Raw genomic sequence first — 13,416 nt, 5'->3', positions numbered from 1 at the left:
AAAGCAGACTTCAAAAACAAAAACAAATGCCCAGTACCATATCGCTATAAAATACCCTCTCCTTTCAGACAGCTTAGTGGCTCCTGTGTGAAAACATACATCTGAACTCAATCAGACAAACTCCATTCTGCCTAGAATCCCAATCACCATGTTCCTGTTAATCCCACTGCACTGGTTGTCTGTAAGACTCTGCTGCTACCAAATCACTCTCTAAACATTTCATTGCTGTTAGTGCTGACAGCTCGACGAGACTACACACTTCTTGAGAACTGAGGTTTCTCCTTATTCTCCATCATTATGTTCCAAAGTGCCAAGGCACACTGTAGATAAAAATCATGAATCAAGCTAAAATTAATTTACACAGTGAACTGTATAACTGTATAAAAAAGGGAACATATGAACAAAAGGAAAGGAAGAGACAACATGTTCTTGTTTTGATAGTCAAAATTTTCCACAAACTCTTACGGAAAGGCTTCTTTCTTCTAACTAGAAATAACAATAAATGTAAAATGATTTTAGGGATATTTTATGCATGTAAATTAGAAAAATAAACAAACAGCTAGATGGCATATTCTTAAAACAATTACATCAGAATTTTGTCATTATATAAACTGGTTTTCTAGGATTGGAAATGTACAGAAATACATAATTCTTCACGTAAAAGAGAACAAGTTTTGCAAGCCAATATAAATGTATGAGGCAAAATTTTACATAAACAAAATGAACATAAATTAAAGATGATACAAATAGAAAATTAAAGATGATACAAATAGATGGAGAAATATACCATGTTCTTGGATTGGAAGAATCAACATTGTGAAAATGACTCTACTACCCAAAGCAATCTACAGTTTCAATGCAATCCCTACCAAACTACAACTGGCATTTTTTACAGAACTGGAACAAAAAAATTTCACAATCTGTATGGAAACACAAAAGACCCCAAATAGCCAAAGCAATCTTGAGAACGAAAAATGAAGCTAGAGGAATCAGGCTCCCTGACTTCAGACTATACTACAAAGCTACAGTAATCAAGAGAGTATAGTACTGGCACAAAAACAGAAATATAGATCAATGGAACAGGATAGAAAGCCCAGAGATAAAACCACACACATATGGTGACCTTATCTTTGATAAAGGAGGAAAGAAGATACAGTGGAGAAAAGACAGTCTCTTCAATAAGTGGTGCTAGGAAAACTGGACAGGTACATATAAAAGTATGAAATTAGAACACTCTCTAACACCATACACAAAAATAAACTCAAAATGGGCTAAAGACCTAAATGTAAGGCCAAACACTATCAAACTCTTAGAGGAAAACATAGGCAGAACACTTTATGACATAAATCACAGCAAGATCCTTTTTGACCCACCTCCTAGAGAAATGGAAATAAAAACAAACAAATGGGACCTAATGAAACTTAAAAGCTTTTGCACAGCAAAGAATACCATAAACAAGACCAAAAGACAACCCTCAGAATGGGAAAAAATAGTTGCAAATGAAGCAACAGACAAAGGATTAATCGCCAAAATTTATAAGCAATTCATGCAGCTCAATAACAAGAAAACAAACAACCCAATCCAAAAATGGGCAGAATACCTAAACAGACATTTCTCCAAAGAAGATATACAGATTGCTAACAAACACATGAAAGAATGCTCAACATCATTAATCATTAGAGAAATGCAAATCAAAACTACAATGAGATATCATCTCACACCAGTCAGAATGGCCATCATCAAAAAATCTAGAAACAATATATGCTGGAGAGGGTGTGGAGAAAAGGGAACTCTCTTGCACTGCTGGTGGGAATGTAAATTGATACAGCCACTATACAGAACAGTATGGATGTTCCTTAAAAACCTACAAATAGAACTACCATACGACCCAGCAATCCCACCACTGGGCATATACCCTGAGAAAACCATAATTCAAAAAGTGACATGTACCACAATGTTCACTGCAGCTCTATTTACAATAGCCAGGACATGGAAGCAACCTAAGTGTCCGTTAACAGATGAATGGATAAAGAAGATGGGGCACATATATACAATGGAATATTACTCAGCCATAAAAAGAAATGAAACTGAGTTATTTGTAGTGAGGTGGATGGACCTGTAGTCTGTCATACAGAGTGAAGTAAGTCAGAAGGAGAAAAACAAATACCGCATGCTAACACATATATATGGAATCTAAGAAAAAAAACAAATGTCATGAAGAGACTAGGGGTAGGACGGGAATAAAACACAGACCTACTAGAGAATGGACTTGAGGATATGGGGAGGGGGAAGAGTAAACTGGGATGAAATGAGAGAGTGGCATGGACATATATACACTACCAAACATAGTGTGGATAGCTGGTGGGAAGCAGCCACATGGCACAGGGAGATCAGCTAGGTGCTTTGTGACCACCTAGAGGGGTGGGATAGGGAGGGTGGGAGGGAGGGTGATGCAAGAGGGAAGAGATATGGGAACATATGTATATGTATAACTGATTCACTTTGTTGTAAAGCAGAAACTAACACACCATTGTAAAGCACTTATACTCCAATAAAGATGTTAAAAAAATGAACAAAAGATTTCCTACAGAAAAATTTTAAAGGTACAATCAAGGGAACGGAATAACAAATGAAACTCCTTATACCATATTAAAATATGTAATGTTTTTAAAGGTTACCAAGAAGATTAGATGCTTTAACGATGTTTGGTAATAAATATTTCAGTCTTACAGACTGATATTATATTAATAAAATTTTTTAAAGAATTGTTATAGTAAACTTTATGACACATAGTAACTAATAAATACATATTATCATTAATAATAGTGCTATAAATGCTCTGCTAACTTTGAAAATCCAAAAATAATATGTCAACAACTACAGACCATCAAATGTGCCACAACTTGCCTGCTGATGGTAGGTAATCAACTACATCTAAAAAGTACATGAACATCACCCCAGAATTAAAGCTGGAGAAAAACTACAATTAAAGTAATGAGTTTAATTGTAAAGGAGATAAAAACAAAAGTACAAATGTCAAAAAAGAACAAGTCAAACCTCTCTCCCACACTATCATCAGGAAATAACCTGCCTATTGGCAAAGCTCTAGTATTAACTTATCTTTCCCGGTAAAGTCATATATTTTAATTTAACAATGTCTTTTAAAATTCCCACTGTGTAAAAATTCTCTGTACTAGGTCATACAGAAAGAAAGATGAGTAAAATACAAATCTTCCCACAAATAGTTGCTGAAGTAATAGGAGGGGGTTAGATGAATATAAACAATGACGATGCAGGGCAGAACATAAAGGAAATACAAACAAAATGAAAGGCATCAAAGGATAGTGAATTCACATCTGATGGAAGAGGTGGCATTTAGAGAATATGAGAAAAGGTAAAATTTCAAATATTAGAAATTGGGGGAATAAGGTTACAAAATATAAAGCAAAGCAAAAGTAAAAACAGTGGAGTGGGAAAGCATACAACAGATTAAGGAATAGAGGATGGTTTCCCTCAGGGCAGAAAAATATCATGGGGGAGAGATGTTTTTAAAATTCAACACACTTTTATATATACTAAAACCGTATTTTTCCTTTACTAAAAATATCTTAACACATATCCCTGTGCCAGACACTGTAACCAAAAAGTAAGCATAAACATTCAATATTTTCTTAACATAATAAACCAAGCAGGAATATTTTAGGAAAACCGGCAGATAACGAAGAAGTCATTCAATACTTTAGAGGCTGTCTTTTCCAGCAGTCACAATACACTATAAGGTTGCATATAACACATACTACCTAGCCTGTTCTTCCATTTTGATCATCTCCAACATAAAGCTACGTGAACATACATATTAAAATGCATATCGTAAATGTAACTTTATGAAAAATAAAGAAAAACAATCGTAATAAACATTTAAGCCAACATCTTTTATTTTAGCCGAGCCATTTTTCCTCTCAACGTAACAACCAAAGGTTATATGAGAACTGGGGATTCAAGTCTATAAAACAATTAGAGCCCTCAAGTGTAAGGTGTTATAAAACATTTCCAATATGTTTATGGTTTCTAAAGAAACCAGGCTATAATTTTACAAAGCTATTTCCCACTTAAGAATGCATTCAAGTTTAGAAGGGAAAAGAAAGACTGCAAATTTTATATTTAATGACTACTTTCAAATTACCCAAAATACCACACTAATTAAAAACATCAACCCAAGCTCAGACTTTCAATCCTATTCACTTTTATAAATGTAAAAAGTTAGTTGTGACGGCTTAACAGTTCTCCTTAACATTATTCAATTCAATATTCTCTTTGAAAAGGAATTTCATTTTTAAACCCACAGAACAGCCTGGAAATTTATCATCTGCAGTAGTAGGTTTTTATTCGAACAAAAAGATGAACGCAAAAATCTTCATTTCACAGGTCAGGTTTCAAAACCCTGAAGAAAATGCATAGTAGAATAAAAAAAAAGAAATGCAAACCAACTTCCATCTCTGTACTTAGCTTATTAGACCATAGTTCACATTATATACCGGAATAAATGCAGAATTCATTGTGTTGGGAGGGAGAAAGGAAGGGAGTAAAGGAAGAAAGTTTGCTCTTATAAAGCATGAATTTGGGTTTGCCAAGACAAAAGCTTTATTTTTCTGTTTGCATTTTTCATCAGTCAACAACAATAGGTATTCTAAAAACAGAAACCATAGTCTTGAAGTTAACATCACATTAGAGATGTAATTGAGAGCAAAAACTGTTTATCTATCAAAACCTACACAGAGCTTACAGAACAAAGACATGAAGTTTTCAACATGCAATCAGTATGATAAAAATCATAAATCACTGAACAAAAACAGGTTTTATTTCCAAATGAAACAGGATTCAAGATCACAAACACCCTAAAACTATACACATACCATGTACGTTTATAATGAATTGGCAGATGTCTGATTATGTGGGGAAATGGCACATTTTCTTAAAATCCCACTAGACAATAATAATCCATCAAAGCAACTGTTTCATCAGTTTGTGTGTGTGTTTTAAATAAAACAGAACTTTTCAAGCCAACCTGTTTTTCTTCAGGCTCTCAGTGCCATCTAGTGGAATATTACTAGGGTTACAATTTGAAAAAAGGTTTCAGCAAAATGATTTACAGAAGATTTTTATAAAAGGTTATTAAAGTGGAATTATTTTAATCCAGCTTTATACTTAAGTGATAAAAATAATGCATTTTGGGCTTCCCTGGTGGCGCAGTGGTTTGAGAGTCCGCCTGCCGATGCAGGGGACACGGGTTCGTGCCCCGGTCCGGGAAGATCCCACATGCCGCGGAGCGGCTGGGCTCGTGAGCCATGGCTGCTGAGCCTGCGCGTCCGGAGCCTGTGCTCCGCAACGGGAGAGGCCACAACAGTGAGAGGCCCGCGTACCGCAAAAAAAAATAAATAAATAATGTATTTTAATCCTTTCTTCAAAATAACAACATTCCAAATATACACATATTTGTTTTTAAAGAAACAGATCTTGAAGGAAAACTGATTTTATTCATGGAAATGTACTGAATTACTAACACATACTAAAAATCACAAAACTGGAAAGCAAAACTTTCATATTTGATACTCTGCCAAATATTTTTATTTACTTCTCTTATTCAATAGTTATGCTATTTTAACAAGTATTTTCCTAAATTTATTTCTATGAAAAAGAAAACATTAAAGATAATAGCTTTGGAGACATAAATTTTTTTTAAAGCTATCTTTAAAAATTTCTCAACTTTAGTGAAAAATATCAAGCTCTTTGCCATATGCCTGTCTAGCTAAAGCTGAAGAAAAGACACATAAGCTGAAGCACAGACAGAAAGGTTCAGTGTATAATTCTTAATTTACAGTTTTCTGGTTTGTTTTTTAGTTTTCAAACGCCTCATCAGACCTCTCCTTAAAAGAAGAAATACTATCTATTCTGAGAAAAGACATCACAGCACCTTCAATCCCAGTGTCTAATGACCCAGTCTTTCCAATTCCTACACCTTCTACATCCAATAAAATTCTCAGTCCTAAATCCTACTTTTAAAAGTGTCTCTCAAATTTAACCCTTCTCCATTTCCTAAACCTCATACTCTTATCTTCTTAATCAATATCCTGGTCTAGGATTACCACTCAAATATCTATCTGTACCCTAGTTATCTTTCTAAAACAAACGAATCACCAACTCTAGAAGACCCCGCAGTCACATCTACCTACCCCTAGTCCTCTCCTAGCTGTGCTACCACTGTGCATACCTTAGTAATAGACCTCTACTATACTCCTCTGCAATTATCTATTTTTGCTTGTCTCTCCTACTCAGGTTCGGGTAGGGATAGAGTCTTGTACCTCTTTGCATCTTAGATCAAAACTTAGTAACAGCCTGGCTCAATAAATGATTGCCAAATGCACTGCGTAAATGATCTTTTATGATTTGCTACGAAAGAAGGGTTAAGAATATCAAAGCATCTGAAGCCAAGAGAAGCATAATTTCATTAATGGTTAAAAAGAACACAGTTAAATATTTTTAGTCATAAATGCCTAAGAAAAAGTCTAAGTGATTCTGCAGATCCATGGTTAGAGTCCCTCTTGGTACCACCTGAAGAAGACACCTGTCTTAAATGAAACATAATGCTAAATTGAAATTTAGTGATTTATCCCAATCACTAAAGCTAAAAATGTCTCCTAGTCATAAATTTCAAAACTAATCCTGTCTAAATCAGATAGCAATAGACTCATCAGTTTATTCTTTTGACTGTATTTTTGTCATCTCTCCTACAAATATTACAATAAAGATAGTATAAAATATCAGAGCTAAAAGGGCTCTTAAATATCATCTAGCTTAATCACATGTTTTCACAGATGAGCACCCTGGGGCACAAAGCTATTAAAATGACTTCCCTTTAATAAGCTGAATGTGTAAGTCAATACTTGAACCTAGCTCTCTTGGCTCTTATTCCAGCACTTTCCTCATGTTTTGGTAAAGTTCTGAAAATAAAGCTCTGTAATTAGTGTGGTTTTAGGATTCTTCTCACGGATTCTAAGAGTTCAGTCAAATCCATTTATCTTACTTCACAGAAGTATTCTAAAAGCTAGAAAACACTCTGCCCAAACTCCCAGAATGTTATATAACAGAAATGCTACAGAGTAGGTAGGTACTCAAATATTTATGGAATAAATTAAGTATACAAACAAAAATACTTCCTATATTTAGATAAATATATTTTTCAGGTTTTGACTGCAACAGCTAATTCTTTTATCTCCTCACCCTATATTTTTCTTTGATGAAGAAAATCAAAGGCATAGTTAAGCCAATCATGCAAGAGTAAACGTAGCTGAATCCTATTTGTATTTACAAGTCAATAGAGTCAAGGCCTTAAAAAACAAAACAACCAACCAAAAAAAACCCTTATCTTTAAAGAATAATATCAGAAGGCAGTATTTCAGTAAAAATTCATAAACAATATTCATATTAGTACTTTTTTTCAGGTTTATGATATGTAAACATTATAGAAGCACTGTGGGAAATTTACTTAAGATGTTTACTTAAGTTTACTTAAGATATAGATTTATAAGGTTCTGATATTTTTATTTTTTAATCGGGATTCAACAAATCCTCTCAAACACAGTCCCAATAAGTTCTATAACTACCAACCATGTGGCTATTACAATTATTATATAACAAATGTTGGTCTTAATTCTTCATAATTCTGTAACTAATTAAATTATCTAAAAATCTTTCACATAATTCAAACAATATACATTTCCTTAAATGGATAACAAGTTTAGTCAGTAAATACAATATAGATTAATTTCTTATATCCTTACCTCTGCATGAAAATCCCATTAACTTGAAAACAACAGAATCCATTTCCCAGGAATGAAATTTCAGGTCATCACTAACTTTTCATTCTACTTTTTCCCACAAAAATTGTCAATAAAACTTCCAAAATTTTATCTAGAACGGTTCCTGTATTCCCGTTCTTTCTCCTCATCGCGTCCTCAGGTTGGCCGACGGTTCCCAAACATGGCTCCACACTGGAATCAGCTGGGGATATTTAAACGCTACCGACGCCTGGCTCCACCCCCAACGCGGTGATTTAATTGGACTGGGGTACGGCCTGGGTACCGATAATTCTAATGTGCAGCAAAGTTTTGGCACCATTGACCTTGGCTCTGAACTATTTAAGCTAAGATTTTTTTAATCTGCTCAAAGTTTCCTTTCCTATAGCAAATTCTGAAAAGAATCCTTTCTTTTTTTTTTTTTTACTTTCTGTACTATTTTCTCCACCAAAATTCCAATTTTCCAGTATATGGATTATTATTTGACTCACATCTCCTCTTAAAATGGGATATAGTGTCATCTTATCTCTAAAATGCAGAAATTGTACCAGATGATTTCTAAGGTTTCTTCCTACTCAGAATTTATATAGTTCTCAAGAAAAAAAAAAATCAATAGTACTTTCTGGATTATCAGGCTCACCTGATTCCCTTCTTCAGTTCTCCTTAACTAGCCTCATTTTCCTAATGAGTCGAACCATATGAAATTTGCCAATATTAGACCATTTCTAATCTAAAACAGCCATTTCATATGCGTCATCTTAATATTACCCTCCTACTTATCCTTTATACAAGAACCTTTTAATGTAACACCAAACTAAACTTTCTTTCTTGAAAACCCCAATGAAATCTCAATTCCTTGTTACAACTTAGAAAAATATGATGACAAGAACAGGAAAAAGAAACGGGTCCATTCCTGAAGATGAAAGATGCCTTTTTAAAAATGTTCTACCTATACTTGAGAGATAGAGCTATTAAATTAATTAATGTTTAAAAGCTTCTCTATACAAGTATTTACATTGAACACTTAAACAGTGTAAATTGATTTTTTGTTTGTTTTTTACTTTTCCCACTGAAATATCAGGGGAATCCAAGCTAAAATAATGCTTTTTGTAAATTGAGGTATAATTGAGATACAATATACTAGTTTAAGGTGTACAAAATAATCATTTGATATCTGCATATATTGCAAAATGATCACCACAGTAAGTCTAGTTAACACCTGTCACCATAAACAGTTACAGAATTTTTAGAGAAAATTAAATTTATATGTATGATCTAACTATAAAGTAACATCTCAGTTGTGAAACACAGCATTATGTTTCAGCATTCAAGTTATACCAAGCTATGCTGTGTAAGGAATTTCTGAACGTAAGCCTTCTTAATTCTTAGTTTCAATACTGACCGTGAACTTCAACCACATCAAACAATCTACTGACTGGACCTTTGCCACTCTCCAGACCCAGCAATTCAATTTCTCAAAACCACCCATTGTAGCTCACCCTGAAGTACTTGAGATGTTTCCAGAGAGAGCACAGAGAGAATAGACACAAAATACTCATAAGGCTTTCTTAGTATAAGGCTAAATTTAAGCTGAGGGCATTGATGCTAATTTTACCATTAGCTGTTTTACAGTTTAACTAAATTAGCTTCTTAGTATCAATCAGCCCACTGCCCTAGGCTTAATCATCTCCTGAACCATTTACACTTGCTGACCTTGTGATTCCAGAATGGCCTCTCTAGCCAGAGCCCATCATCTTTAAAGTATACACTGCTATACATATACATGTATCTATTCTTTTTCAAATTCTCTTCCCATTTATGTTATTACAGAATATTGAGTAGAATTCCCTGTGCATTAATCAACTACACACCAATATAAAATAAATTTTTTAAAAAAATTTAAAAATAAAAAAAAATATTTTTTTTAAAAATAAAGAGTATACACCACTGATCACTGATGGGGAGAGGGTGTTTTGTCAGTAAGAAGACTATGTAATGAGAGGACTTCCCTGGTGGAGCTAGTGGTTGAGAGTCTGCCTGCCGATGCAGGGGACACAGGTTCGTGCCCCAGTCCAGGAAGATCCCACATGCTGCGGAGCAGCGAGGCCCGTGAGCCATGGCCACTGAGCCTGCGCGTCCGGAGCCTGTGCTCCGCAACGGGAGAGGCCACAACAGTGAAAGGCCCGCGTACCGCAAAAAAAAAAAAAAAAAGACTATGTAATGAGATCATTATAAATTCTCTACCTACCACTAGTGGAAAAACATCACAGACTCATGGTTTAAAGACCACATAAAGTTCCTATGCAATACATTCATGTATTTTTTAAAGAGGCTCACTTATCAATTTTACTCTGGTTCTGAAACATCTAATGCAATCTACTTCAAGGCATGTTCATAATGCCTGATAATCTTTTTTTAAGTCAAAGAAATACAGAGAATTATCTGTCAATTAGGATTTATGGTTATCTCTTAGTTCCCAATTTTATCACATCCAATAGTCTTTTCTAAAATTATATAAAACTATTCAAAATGCCTCTTTACAGCTTCTGAGCCACTTCATGCAAAAGCGTTGGTTAGAATTTTATAATATTTGTATCTGACCTAATATAAAATCTAAGCAGTAAATACAAAATTCATTTTAGGGGGTAAGGCACCTCCAAGAGGTGGGAAATCATCCTCCTAAACAGCTGACACTGAGGTGTGATAAGAGGCCGTATGATTGCTGATCAAGAGAAACAAACCCTGTGTATTAAGTTGTCAGACACAGGAAACAAACAGTAGTTTCAAATATGATCCTCAGGTCTTCCCTGGTGGCGCAGTGGTTGGGAGTCCGCCTGCCGATGCAGGGGATGCGGGTTCGTGCCCCAGTCCAGGAGGATCCCACTTGCCGCGGCCGGTGAGACATGGCCGCTGAGCCTGCGCTTCCGGAGCCTGTGCTCCGCAGCGGGAGGGGCCACAACAGTGAGAGGCCCGCGTACCACAAAAAAAAAAAAAAATATGATCCTCAAATTGAAAATCACAAGAGCAGACATTCAAAACAGGTTTTGATCCGTGACAGAGCTGCTATACATGGAGGCAGTTGTGAGTGGTGAGGCCCCGGAGAGTGAGACAGCAGGGATTTATTTATTTAACAATGGCTAATATTTCTCCTGAAGGGAAGCCAACTAGCTTTCAAATGACACCTATTAAATTTGTAGACTGTGAAGTTCACATGAATCAGGGGATTAAAATCCAAGACACCTACAATTTAGCTACTAAGCTGTGCTTTAGCTACTTACTCAAAAATATCTGCTCCAGGGACTTCCCTGGTGGCGCAGTGGTTAAGAAGCCACCTGCCAATGCAGGGGACACAGGTTTGAGCCCTGGTCCAGGAAGATCTCACACACCACGGAGCAACTAAGCCCATGAGCCACAACTACTGAGCCAGCGCTCTAGAGCCCGCGAGCCACAACTACTGAGCCCATGCCACAACTACTGAAACCCACGCACCTAGAGCCCGTGCTCTGCAACAAGAGAAGCCACCTTAATGAGAGGCCCGTGCACCGCAACGAAGAGGAGCCCCCGCTTGCTGCAACTAGAGAAAGCCCGCATGCAGCAACAAAGACCCAATGCAGCCAAAAATAAATAAATAAATAAATATATAAAATTAAAAAAAATCTCTGCTCCATAACAAAAACATAATTTACTATGATTTTTGGCTCAGTGTTACAGCATAAAAAGTAAGCCATTTCATTTTATTTATCCAAATTACAGCAGATGAATCAATAAGTTTCATTTATTGATATACAGCTGCTTTCAGGCAAAGAATTTGATACGATAATAAACTCTAAATTTATCAATTTAGCATTTTCTGCTTCACTATAACGAATCATACTGCATCCCAATGAGTAATGAAAGCAAAAACAAGCCCCAAGCCTACTGCATTATAAAACTTTACCTAGCTCATCATAACAACCATCTGCCTGTGGAAAGGAAAAGCTTCTGTGAATCAATTATCCAAAGGCAACAATATTTTCTTAAGGAAGTGAAAAGTCACGCTCACTCATGTAGATCAATACCTTTCCAGGGACCCGGAGACTCTCAATGGCACCAACATCACTGAGGCTCTCTGGGGGACTTTTCAGACCCTTAAAAAAAAATAAAAGGAATTTTAATTGTGCTGCAGAACTGTAACATGATAGAATATACTTATTGAAATAGAAATCACCATTTTAAAAACAGAAATTTTCCTGCTTTAAAATAGATAGAACACATGTTTCTAAAAACAATTGTCACAACACATATAGTACTATACTATTATTAAATCAAGTAAAGATGTACTTGGAAATTTAAAATAAAATTACTATATGGCACCTTTATACGTAACGGTTGAAGTCTAACTTAACCATGATTCAAAAACAACAAAAAGAAACTTGGGTGACAAAAAGCATTCTATAAAAGCACTTATCTATTAATCATGACCAAATGCACGTGGTAAAAAGGTCCAAGCATTATGACCCACAGATATAATATACCAACTGACTGAGCTAACCAAAGATTTTTAAATAATGATAATTGCTTAGTTAATACATAAGTAATCCCTAGATTTTATCATTTCTCACCAATGCACCCAATTTATACTACATAATTGAGACTTAAATCTCACATCTCACTGCATTAGCTCTTTATAGAAAGTACCTGGTACTTCTATATTCACATCAAATGAGGGATTCTGAAAGTCTCATTTGTACCAGGGAAAGTTATCAAGACAGAAAGAAGTCAGCCATTTAAATTTTCTTTAAAAGCCTCTTTTTAACACAGTCTATTCAAAGCAGACACCCAAATTCCCTGTAATATTAGTCTATAAGCAAAATTAGCTGGTACATGAACTTGAGGAGAGATTTACACTACTGTCAAGTTTTTGTCCTTTAGATACTCCATATTGGCTCTTTGGTGTCCTTGGTAACCAAAATATATGTTATGTTTAGGTTGATTATTTGAGTCTTAGAGTAGAACTTACTCATTTTAAAATTATAGAGGTGTGTATTTTCTCTTCCCTATTATAAAATACCACCAGTCATAGCTACAATTTTTTATGACAAGGTGCTTTACCTCATCCCCAATCTTCCATTATGCCAGGAATACCGCCCCCCCAGCCTTCTTTGTCTCTCTCTCTCTCTCATTCTCTCTCTCTCTCTCTCTCTCTCTCTCTCTCTCTCTCTCTCACACACACACACACACACACACACACACACACATACACACACACACACCACCCTCTAGAGAAATCAAACCAATACTTCACTTTCAGAACTCCTCTATGAAGTTTTCCTAAATCTTATGTTTCAAAGAAACACTATTTCTCAGTAATGCTCATGGATCATCTCCATCAGCATTACCCAGGGAAGTTTTTAAACACAAAACTTCCACATAAAACTTCTAGGTCCCACCACAGAGCTAATAAATAGCTATTTCTAGATTGGGACCAGGGTTGCATTGTAACAAGCAACCTGGATAACTACTATAATCTCTAATGTTTTAGAAATCCCACTAGACATTTCCCAACACCTCTGCCAAAGTAGTG

General features: G+C 35.5%; 1 protein-coding gene across 4 annotated transcripts in view; it reads right to left on the bottom strand.

Annotated features, from left to right (window-relative positions):
* VPS50 (VPS50 subunit of EARP/GARPII complex) overlaps positions 1 to 13,416 on the bottom strand; it is a 142,583-nt gene that overhangs the window by 123,036 nt on the left and 6,131 nt on the right. For all 4 annotated transcript variants that reach the window (XM_059073917.2, XM_067042500.1, XM_059073918.2 and 1 more), the window contains exon 2: positions 11,912 to 11,980. In XM_059073917.2, the coding sequence (XP_058929900.1) occupies positions 11,912 to 11,980 (69 nt within the window). The remainder of the gene's footprint in view (positions 1 to 11,911; positions 11,981 to 13,416) is intronic.

The sequence above is a fragment of the Kogia breviceps genome, chromosome 9 (genome assembly GCF_026419965.1).
Source record: "Kogia breviceps isolate mKogBre1 chromosome 9, mKogBre1 haplotype 1, whole genome shotgun sequence".
Classification (NCBI taxonomy): Eukaryota; Metazoa; Chordata; class Mammalia; order Artiodactyla; family Physeteridae; genus Kogia; species Kogia breviceps.
This window is presented reverse-complemented; position numbering and strand designations above follow the sequence as displayed.